Source organism: Gavia stellata, chromosome 11, assembly GCF_030936135.1.
Source record: "Gavia stellata isolate bGavSte3 chromosome 11, bGavSte3.hap2, whole genome shotgun sequence".
Taxonomy (NCBI): Eukaryota; Metazoa; Chordata; class Aves; order Gaviiformes; family Gaviidae; genus Gavia; species Gavia stellata.
Window position 1 is genome coordinate 3,571,369 of NC_082604.1, and position 12,332 is coordinate 3,583,700.

Sequence of the window (12,332 nt, forward strand, 5' to 3'; positions counted from 1 at the left end):
ATACTACACTGTGCTTTACGTTAAGTGTTCAAAAAAAAAAAGAAAAAAAAGAAGGAAAAGGAAAAAAAGAAAAAATATGTTCCTACAAAGAAGAAAGCAATGGAAAAGAGCTCTCAAAAAAACCCAGAAAACTCTGAAAACTGACCTGCAGCTCTTCTGCAAGAGAGGAGGATGCCTGTATCCACAATGCTACAGACCAACTATGACATTCGACATGGAAATCTCAGTAGTATCATACACTTCCAACCCCCAGCCAAGTGAAAGTTATTTGAAAAATCAGTTTATCATTACAACAACCTAAATTCAAAAAGTTCCCTGTTATCCAAAAATGCAAAACCCTAAATTAAGTTCCTGACAGAGAGGTAAAAGAAGGTAAATACACCACCACCTGCTTTACACATTGTGAATACTGTGGAAAATAAACACCTATCTAAAACCAAACAAACCTGTTTTTTTCAAGGACTGAAGACAGCATTTATTTGCTGTTTTTCCAGGAAGAAAAAGTATTTTAAAACTAACTTTTTCATCTTCCTAAGTTACTATCTGATACAAGATCCTCCCTCTAGAAGCAGCAATGCATTTTAAAAGGGTAGGAAACAAAAAGTGAATAGGTGAATTTATCAGTTTTTATTAACACTTTTTCTGCCACAGAAATACAATGTAACATCATGGAGAAGACTACACAGACAAACTGTGAAAGGCAGGGATTTTTGTTGGTATTCTTGAAGAAAAAAATTGCAAGATAAAGGAAAAATTCTTTAAGAAACTATATTCACTTCTTTGTAATCAAAATCAGCAAAGGCAACAAACGTACAGATTGAGTGGGCAAACTAGGGGGCAGATGGCATGAAAAGTGATTTAACTCCCATGCAAATCTAATTATTGAATTGAGATGCTTTCAGTAGTTCAATAAGACAAACTGTTAATTCATACCAAATGGTCCTTTAAAAATCCAGAAAGATTACTGAAGTCATGCTAAAAACAAATCTCTCATGTTTTAATGGACATTACTGTATGAACCAGAACACATTATATAGGAAGTAACTGATTAAATAGATATTCAGAAGAGCTGACAAAGGACAGATGTGCTTGAGTATTTGGTTTATATTTATTCAATTTTAAGTTGCACAGAACTTTTAAGTTCGCCTGCAAAATACATTAATTTTACAAATTTTTAGCATTAATAATTTACATATCACGTCTGCTTATTCATATTTACAAGAGATCACTTCTCGTTTCAGGAACATCTCTAAGCAAAGCTGGAGGATGCTAAGAGCGCATGCGCTGCCCAAGAGAATGGGATAAATAGATAAAAATCAATGTTTCTCTAAACAGAAAGATATTTTTGTCAGGGTCAATACTGTTGCTAAATAAAACAGTTTGGTGCCTAAAAGATTTCTAATTAAAGTCAGAAAATAGGCACACACTCTTCATCTGCCTAAAACTTTTGAAAGAAATGTCATGCTAAGTGCATTTTACATATATTTAGATATCAAATAATTCTAAGCACTATTAAAATGGGAGATTTATAAACATAGCAACACTTTCAAAGTTTCCTGAGGAACCTCCTCCCGAGCTAGTTGTCCTCCTCCCTTCAAGTTAATGATCACAAAGTTAGATATATTATTAGTAAGCATTTAGATCCAACATTGGGAAAGAAGGCTGGAGAATCCAAGACAATGTTAGTGGAGCAAGCTGAAAAGAAGAACATTAAGGAACTAAGGAAGATAAAGCAGCCATTGAGATTCACAAGGAGCTGTTATTTATCAGAAATGGCAACAAACAAGAATGTCAACAAAATCTTCAAAGGGAAGAAAAATGCCGTAATAGAGTACATAATCTTCCCACCTGAAAGAAACTTAGTCTTCCTCACAAAATACAGAAAACACCCCATTTCCATACCTCATTTCCCTTAAGGATGGCTTACTATGCATTTTACCCTACGTGGGGTAAAATCTCTTCTGGTAAAAGATTTTACTTATTCTAGAAAGCAGGCATGTTACTGGAAATTGGAAAGAACAGAACTGTTTGCCGGGATTTTAACCCTGTTTACAGCTGGTACTGTACCCACTGCAAAAATTCCAACACAGAAATAAACCCTCCAACCACACTATGAAGTCGGGGATAAGCCATTTTTGCTTCCTTTCTCCTATCATTGCTGTTTGGGACCAGAAGGCCACTAAAGGAAGCTCAGCAGAGAGACATCCCTGAGGGTACAAAGCAGAGTACTGAAAATGGATAGAAAGTCACCATTAAAAAAAAAAAATTAAAAGAAGAAAGTAAATAATATCAGCCACTTGAAGCGCTGCTGCTTCACAGCCACTAACAGAAAGCTTTTCTAGGAAGCAATTGCTTCAGCAGCATATGGTTGACAGTGGGCATTCAGCCTGCATCAGTCAGTAACAAGGGGTTTAAAAAATATGAAACTTCTGAGATTATAAGAGTGCTGTTTTCTCTCACAAGGAGAAAGAAAGAAAGTAGAAGTTACAGAGCAGCAGGGGAATGAAGATATATTTATGACATGCCTCCACCAAAAGCTTACATCAACAAGAAAAAAAACATAGGGCCAAAGATCCCTTTGGTTTAATGCTGCCCAAATTCTTAGAAAGAAGCTTGTGTGTTTGGTTTTTTTCCATATACACCTTTAGGAGAGTGTTTTAAAAAAGCAAACGGAATACAACTACTTTCACATAAGCTGCCAAACAAGTCTGAAAGCTATTTTAGGGAATCTGTGTGAACAGTACAGACATTGACGCAGGCTGGTAATCTAAACCCTAAGCTTCAGCCCTTTCACAGAATGCTTCCAGAGCTTCAGCCTTTCCTATCATCCACAAAGTAAGTTTATTTCCTTAAGCTATGAAAAAGGGTTGCTGAAGCTGCTGACTGCTCATATTTCTTTTCTCTGATGCTTTTAAAAGTACTTGGGACTTCACCTTATACTCAAGAAGGAAGAAAAGAGACTTCTACAGAGGTCATTTGATGTTTAAAGGTATATTCCCATATCAGTTACACAATGAAGAAAAAGAATTTCTGAATTGTGCGTTATTTTCAGTTCTACTCAAAGCAAATTACAGGAAGCATCAGGAAACAGTAAATAGTTTGGTTCTGGGTGCTACAGAGAGGGTAGAGAGGTCTGACTTTCTCTCTTTTCAAGACTGAGTTAACTGAAAGAAGACAACACATGAAAAATTCATTAGAAGGTACAGTGTGTCAACAGAATGCTAGAAAGATTGACTGCCGCATGCCTGGTAATGGACACTGCTTAAATAGGGTATAAAAGGCAGGCCACTTGCTGCCGACTTGATAAAGTATTACAGAGGAAGAAATAAGATTGGTGCTTCATCCAGAAGAAAACTTTCTTGCTCATCGAAGTCAACTGAAGCCCGACTCCTTCCTCTTCAGTTTAAAAAACCATCATTTTCCTAGCAAGAAAGAAAAAATAGCAACGTTAAGGTATAGCTACACCTACTTGTAATAAAAAAAAAAGGGAAGAAACAGGAAGGGGAAGTAAAGATACACCTACCTTGATTAAGAGATCTTTTGTCTCCTTTTGCTGATGAGTAGAGTGTCTCTGTGAGGATTTGTACACTTTAAGATGACGACAGGAAAGTGAGAAAAAGAAAGGCTAGGCCCTTGACAAACAAGCTTTAAATAAAATTATTCCTGAACTTAGACAATATTTCTATATAAACCATGCATATGCGGAGTACCAATCCATGTGCCTCCCACATCTTTACCAGCATTTGCTCTAATACACGTTTGTATGACTGTCAGATTTATTCTATACAACTTGTTTCCAACGTTCTGTACCTCGACATCCTGAACACTGGATAAAGAAGTTGATTAAATCCAGAAGTGCTATGTCCCTGTCTTGTTTATATGATTCAATCCAGTCGTCCACCACAGACTGTCAAGAAAAAAAGAATACTTATCAGAGACTCTTAAAAAGTATTTTATTAAAGGCAAATGACTTATTCTTTTCAGAATATCATTTTATAACTGAGCATTTATTTTGCATAATTATACATGTGTACAAATTCAGAAATCTATACACCTTCTCTCAGGGTGGAGACAGAACAAATATTGTTAGAGAACAGAACTATATGCATTGTTTTCTGGTATTATAATCGTATAAACACAGGTTCAAATTGAAAGTACTGCAATTCCTCAAAACGCTACTTGCAGTGTTTATCCAGTTTCAAAATTGTGTTGAAAAAAACAAACACTCTGATTCCGTTCAGAATGACCAACATATATTCCCAGAAAACTGATGAGTAGAAACACTTTGGGATAAAAACCGAATTTATACTGCATAGTGAACATCTCAGTATTTATAAAGGCCAAAGTAGTGTATCAGTCATTCAGAAGCACTGGACATAGCTCAGGAAGACAGAATACAATGAGGAATACTTTGTAAATAAAAATAATACACAGAAGTTGGTCTTACAGTGTTTGGGAGTCAATAAGCCACCTGAACCACAGTATATGAAGCTGAGTCGCAGTTTCAAACTGCACTCAGAACTGGAAGTAGCCAGGAGAGATCTTTATGATCACTGATATACAGGCGTAGCACGTAGTCATTACTATGAATAATAGCAGGGAGGAGGACAGAAAGCATACAGGTGTCAAAAATGTTTGTCATTTGTCATATATTAATCTCTGGGGACAGAAAACATGCCTCAGTAGCCTCATGAAAAAGGGCACTAAATTAATTTTTCCAGTCTACATAAAAGTGCAATCACAGCATCAGAAAGAGTTAATGGCAGATACACATCAGCTGAAAGGAATGCAGAGAGGTACAATGGCAAAGCCTATAGCTGTTTCCACCTTACCCTACAGATCTGACTACGGAACCCTATCAGAGCTATGAAGACCCACAATTTTTAAAATTCCAGATGTAGGTAAAATGAAGCAATGAACACAAAGCAAACAAAATAACTATGGAAATGCTTAAAAACTGTTCCAGAAAAGCAAGAGGGTTGTGTGAGGTCATTCTTCAGCCTGCTTCATGCTTAAGGAAGACAAGTATGTCTTCCTTTCATGTCACTAAAATACAGTATTCCAAGTTCCTCAGTTACATAAACACTGAAGGTAAGGAATTGTGTATATTTAATGTAACCAAATACCATGTTTTACTTATTTTATGAGAAAAAAATAATCTTTACTGTTCCATACATGTGGCAGCATTCATTAAGAGAAGCTTGACTATGCTATCAGAGCACACCTTGCAAACGGATTGAATTTCTAGAAAATTAATTTTAAAAAATCCTAAACACACCCCCATCCCCACGCAACCAGCTTCCAACCGTGCTGAAAAGGAATCAACAGAAAAGACAAAATCCAAACAATTCAACCTCTTAAACATTTTTTGCCTCTTTCTAAACTGGTAGATATAAGGATAGGATCTTGAAAAATCCCTCTGCAGTTTCTAGCTTATCCAAGTGCAAACTTCCCTGATTACCAGTAGGACGTTCACAAGTGTATGAGAAAAGGGAAGGAGCAAGAAAAAAAAAAAAGCTGTGTATGTACTAGAGACATAGACGACTTTGTGAACTGGGCCAAACCACTCCATGTTTAAGACAGATCACTACACTCATTCTTAACCCAAGAGAGGACGAGACTATTGGTATTATCACGCTATTCAACAACCAGCATGAATGTCTAAACTTCAATTTGCCAGGAAACTAAGTTTTTAGAGGTTTTGTTGACCAATACACAACACACATGCATGCACAGCAGCAGAAGCAATCTTATGAAGAGGTTCATCTGCTACTTAGAATAAATTTAAAAGGAAGTCTTGGCCTCAAATTAATCTTCACCCAAGTTGAGGAAACATGCAGCAGCAGCACAAAACGAGTTGTCTAGAATGCTTCACTGTTATTTCATCATGAATTTAGACTTGTTCCTGTAAGTATCAATCATTTCAATCAATCAGCAGAATTCTCCAGGGCACATAAAACCAAATGTAGCCAAATGTAAAAATTATTTACTACACCAAATATTGACAAAGCTTAATGACCAGACTGCTGGTGTACTACCAACTTGAAACATTTGTTTGAACAGCTGTATTAGCGTAGATATCAGAACAACATGCAATTGCCAGTGGCTATCTTTTTCACTGAAGAAAATAGCAGCTGTGCCGGGTCAGACCACAGGTTCACCCGCCCAACTGGGCTTATATGCGTTGGGAAAAGCATAAGAACAGGGCAAGAATATACTGATACTTCCCAGTTACTCTCCCAGACCCTTAAGACCCTAGCATATTTCTTCTCTCATGAATGTGTCTGTCTGAACCAGAAAGTTTTATACCTACATCATCTTGCAGCAATGTGTTTCAAGGGTTACATATTCACTGCAAAAAAAGAACTGTTTTGTTTTAAACTTGCCAATTGCTAGATCTATTTGATGTCACCTAATTCTTATGGAAGAAGAAAAAACAAACCCCAACCCTCTATTTTTATTTTCCATGCTTCAGTCTGGTCACCTCATTTCAGGCAGAAGAGTCCTACTCTGTGCCATGTGGCTTGCACAGAAATACTTCCGTATCTTTATCTTTGCTCACCCTTGTCACACATCTCTGAACAGTTTCTGAAGTCTACTGCATTCTTTTTTGAGCCTGGAAAATCTCAGATGCTTTTCCTGAGTGTTAATAACTAGTTCACCAGTATCTGCGCACTGTCCACAGCCTAGTTTCACATTAAACATTCCCTGTACAAGCAAGACTGGCCTGAGAGATTCCTTTCCACATTCAGTCTTACTCCTGTTTCTTGCTACAACATTCTGCCCCTTCAGCTACACCACTGCAACTGTTTCTGGACTGTGCTATAAATACTGCCAGTGAACCCATCTGAACTAAAAAAAAAAAGGGGAAAGACTTGGAGGAATATCTTTCAATTTTGTTTCTGCCTCTCTTAAACAATTATTTAATTGATTTTTGCAGCACTACTTCAAAACCGTAGCATCAGTGCAGCTCACCTCCCTTCTGAGATTTTTTGTCTCTTAATACAAAATAATCGTGAGGCACATGCTATGCCCTTGGGCACTAAGGGGTCACTCTCTCTTATCTAGTACAGTACTTGTATTTTCAACCCAGAACCATAATGCAAGTCAGAGAAAAATAAAGACAAGCAGCTGATCTCAAGACTCACAGACCAGACTTGAGGCAATGCAGGATCTTTAGTGGCAGCAGTAGATAAAGAAAGCAGCAAAATCAGAGTGAAGGTTCTGAGCAGGGATAGCAGGCAAAGACTGCCTCCTGTGTCCTCTGGACCTAGCAGAGGATTGACAAAGTTTTAACTAAAATTTTGAATGTTTGGGTAGGATTCATCTTACCTAACTTTACACGCACAGCCCATGTAGTCACATAAGCTAGTCACTCCCTTTATACTCAACATAGTGTGTATGTGTGTGCACACATGCATACACATATATAATCAATATTCAGTGGAGTTGTCAGCATAGTTCATCTGTCTAGAGCAGGTATGCACGGTGAGATGAGATGGCTCCTGCTTTAAAACGCTCGTGATTACACTAAGTAGATCTCCACTGACTGGCTAAGGAGCTTAGGCTGACGAGTCACATACAGGCACCTGACCTGGTGGCATCAGTACAGAGTCACACAAATTTTATTCACTAATCCCTAAAAATGAGAGGGGTATTTTCAATGTATCAGAATAACACCCACAGATCTACCTCATTCAACCCCTCATGCACATTTGGCATGCTTGTTGGTAAATTTTTTTAGAGATTACAGTTTAAGGCAACAGGAGATAATGAAGCCAGACTACATATGCTCCAACAGTTGGAACTTAATCAAACTGTTGACTTTTGATGTAACAGAAAAGAGCTAAAAAAACTGAAAACACTAGGATGAAAAAATAAAAACGATACACATCAGACCTAAAACAGAGACAAGTATCAACTGAATCAAGAAAAAACAGCATTAATCCAAATACCAGGAAAAAAGGTCGAATACAAGCAAAAAAGAAATCAAACAACAGGCAATAGTGTAGCAAATGATGCAACAAGCAATCATTGCCAGAAAAGGAATTATTTTGCATAAACATGCACAGAGAGAAAGACTCCTGTTAAAAACAAGGGTTTCTAACCAACAGTCCACAGGTTACAGCAAACCCTCCAGGATGATTTTATCTTGTTAGCAGGCTCCATCCAGTCACCCTGTTCTCAAGAGCTTCTCAGACACAAGCAAAGTGCAAACTCAGGGCAACAACCCACATTTGGTCACCATCTTGCCCAGAGATATCCTACCCTGGCCCCCTCCCGGTCAGCTGTCCCAAACACAGAACTGATATTGCAGTGAAGGCACGTGTGGTGACAGGAGGAGGGAAGGACCAGACAGCTCTTTGGAAAGGAGGTAGCTACAAGTGGGTTCCATCCACCAGAAGAACTCAGCCCCACAAGAGTCTGGTTGCCTACTTCTGCAAAACACTTATGAAAGATGGTAGGGATAGATTGCATGAGTTGTTCTGGTGGTACCCATCTGCTTCCAGATGTTTTTACCTTCAGCTGCAGTAGAGAGCATGGATTTACCATATGGAAATGTGCACTTGCATGCTGTGCATGAAATACATGATAAATTCAGCAATCCTGGGAAGCACAAGATCTACAGTACATGTGCTGCAGCACTCTGCCCAGGTGCAGGAAATCCACGCTTTTGGGACTCACCAAATTCAATGCACTTGCACAAGGAAAGGGCTCCCCTGACAACAGGGTTATGAAGCACAACAAATGAGAAATTGCACAGAAAACTCTTTAGCTTCTCATCTTCAGTACCAGCCAGATTGCAGTGAGGCAAGGAGTATTGGAACTAAATTGTAAGCAAAGTAAAAAATTATCTAACTTAATTACATAGATAAAATCTCAAGATTACTCCAGTAACACCCACGACCCCCTTTCACTCCCTGCTGCCAGAGAACAGCTATGCATATATATAGACATACACATATATACATATATATGTACATATATATACACATACATATATATATACACACACACACAGATGGACTGCATCTCTGGGTCAGTCAGTGAAACAAGTCTATACAAGTCCATGTTACAAAAATGAGACTCTTAAGTGTATTTTTTATCTGAAAATGCCTCTATTATGAGAACTGAGTGAAAAATCAAGGTCGTCTGCAAATGGCAGATGATGTATAGTACAAATACATAGTCAGTACAGAGATTTTCAAAAGCCCGTAACAGCTTTCAAGAGAATCCCACAGAAATTAACCCTCCAGTGACTGTTTTAAGAACTACCACGCAGCATAATTTGAAGAATATGCCAAACAGGCAACCCTACAGAAATAAGATGCTTAAAGAAAGTCAAGCAAGTAGCAGAATAGATCCATAGTCTGAGTAAACAACTTAAAATCAATCATGGAGACTTGCAGATATATTGACCTTCACATCTCCAAGTCTGCTAGAAGATAAATAGGAACATTTTATAGTCTTGAAGAGGAACAGCAGCTCAGATTGCCAGTAAAAGCAAAAGTCTGACGCAATGAATGAAATAATGAAGCTAGTTATCTTATTACCTCCCGGAGGCTCTACAGCTATGAATCCATTTCATATTCCTTCAGTGCAAGAACATTACTACATTTAGGAGCATTAAGTGCTGGAGGAACCAGAGGGACTAACTGCAGGTGATACCTTGCCAGCTCGTGTAAATTAGCACAGTCCCACTAAATATTAATGAAAGTTGATTTCAAAAAAAGCTATTTCACAATTCAAATTAAGTAACAATCTGGCAGCAGTGCTACTAATACAAAGTGAAAACAAATGGCAATGTATACGAAGTACATGTTCAAGTGTAAGATCTGAGTCAACTGTAAACCAAGGCAAATCAAGCATAAAGAACATTTAAATAGTTTGCCATTTCATACAACTGATTGTGGACATGCTTCATTTACAGTGAATATGACAGAACAAAAAATTACTCTAGAATGAGTGTGCAGCATGTTTACATTAAAGGTAGGAAAAAACCCCAAAAATCAAAGCTTATACTAACATCTGCCAAAAACCCAAAGTTACTCAAATGAAATTCGAAGCTTGTTAAAAGAAAAAAAGAATCAACAGTGAAATTAAAGGTTTCAATTATCTGTATAAAGAGCAGCCCGAAGAGAAGATAAAAGCTAGAAAATATGCTTTAACAGAAGTGAGAAGAACTTAGAGTACACTGAAAATAAGAACGCAGGGGAAGAAAGGGAAGTACTGAAAGACTTACAATCCTCTACATAAAAGTTTTTAAGTGAATCTGTGCAGATTTTTTAAAAAAGAATAAAAGTCTTTTAAGGTCAAATTTTGTGAAGACTGAAGTAATTACACAGACAGTTACTGGGGAGAAGGTAGTTCCTAACATATGAAAATATGTGCAATTTAAGATTGTGCATTAGACTTCAAGATGACTGCTTGGTTGCATTCCAAATTGCAGGCAGTAAGTCTAATATACACTCACTGAAAAAACCTAATATAAGGTTAATAAAAAAGAACTGTAGATTGAAAAGCTGCAATTTATTCTTTTTCCTCTAAAGATGGTCATTTTAAATTATGAAAGAGTTCATACTTTTCTAACACCTAGCAAGCACTTTCTGAAAAGCCCAAATGATTCTTTTTTAAAAGATCATACTTTAAGGTAACAGTACCTGTTTCTTGTTTTTTCATCATAAGCAAAGATAGGAATATCTGCTTTATGCCGTGTCTACCTATATAACTTTTTTTTCCTGAAGCACAGAGAGGGAAGGAATACAATCCTAGAAGTATTCATTCCCAATAAAACTAAGGGATTCATACTCTCCTTACAGAGATATCTGTGTTTGGCATTTCATATAAATATATATTTCTATGCAGTAGAATGGGCATTAAATAGCATTACGTAGGGAAAACAGTGTAATACATTATACGGAACCAACTGGGAGAAAAAAACACTACTGAAAGATAAAAATATTTATTTCTCTTATGAGAGTATTAGAACAGCGCAATTTAACTGGCATTACACTTCTGTGTATAAAAAGTACTGGAAAAATTCTTCTTTCAGATAGATTAAAATCACAGGAACTACTGAGGACAAGCACTCTTGTCACAGCAGATCCGCACTGCTCAGAGCTGCATTTCCTCACCTGAGCCCTCAGAAATGCTGGGTGGACCGTTCAACAGCCTCATACCAAGCACATTTTCTACTACAGTACAGAATTTTTGTAGGTGCTAATCTCTCACAATTGACATGTTACACAATTTCCAAGGGGCTGTGTCTGTTTAAGCTGGACAATCATGGGCATGAATGGTTCCGAGATGCTACAAAGCATCAAAACCACTCGTATACGTTGAACATGAGAATAAAAAAAAAAATCCTTAAGAGTGCAGAGACAAAATCAGTTATTCCAATAAGAGAGACCCATCAATTTACTAAAAAACATGATTCAAATTCCTCTGCTAGCACAATTTGTAAAGAGTTCACAGATCACCCCAGATACTTCAAAAAATGATGACATTCTAGAGAGCAAAAGACTCCACCAGCTTTAAGTATAATGGGTATTTTCAGGTATAAATGTTTTCACACACTGCACTACTGGCACAGGTGTTCACATTAACAGCATAATTATCACCCTACGTCTTATTACATCACAAGGGAAAAGAAGTCTTGCGTGGTGACTGCCGAAAAATTAATTTGGTATTAAGGGATATCCTTCTAATTAATTTAAGCTTCATCTGGTGGCTAAATTATTCCTAGTATAACAAGCATGAAAACATGTACCTAGTTTTGCTTTTGTTTTTCTTTTAATTCAGTAGCATACAACCAAAAGCAAAGCAAGATTAAGCTGCAGAAGAAATCCATCTAGCAATATGAAAACTAAATACTAGTTTAAATTACAATAATACTCGCAGTTATTTTACCCTGTTAAGTTTAGAGAATGCATACTTAAACTCCTAAGGAGTTTCTGAGGCAGTTTAGGGAAACCCAAAGTTATTACCCATCCTTCAAGTCAGAGAATACAGGATTGTTAAAGTACAACAAAGGACAATTAAACTAAAACATGCCTTTAACACGAAAAACATGGATAATACTTAATATTATATGTCTGCATAGTGTTAGTCTTCAAAGACCTTCACTCCCAGAAATAGATGAGGCAGAGACAGAGACACTATCCAGCAAAGAGGACTTCTAGTAGGGAGAAGAGACAAACTCAGGGAACAGAAAGCCATTAAGGCTACTGAAAACACAGACACCACATTCACCCTGAGCTCCAAACAGTCAGAGGTAGGGAGAATCCTCAAAATATATTTTTGCCTTCTTATCCTCTTTCTTAACTGCCATT

General features: G+C 37.2%; 1 protein-coding gene across 2 annotated transcripts in view; it reads right to left on the bottom strand.

The window, feature by feature from the left end:
• STAG1 (STAG1 cohesin complex component) overlaps positions 1-12,332 on the bottom strand; it is a 155,478-nt gene that overhangs the window by 120,346 nt on the left and 22,800 nt on the right. For both annotated transcript variants that reach the window (XM_009813638.2, XM_009813630.2), the window contains exon 4: positions 3,811-3,907. In XM_009813638.2, coding sequence (XP_009811940.1) covers positions 3,811-3,907 — 97 coding nt within the window. The remainder of the gene's footprint in view (positions 1-3,810; positions 3,908-12,332) is intronic.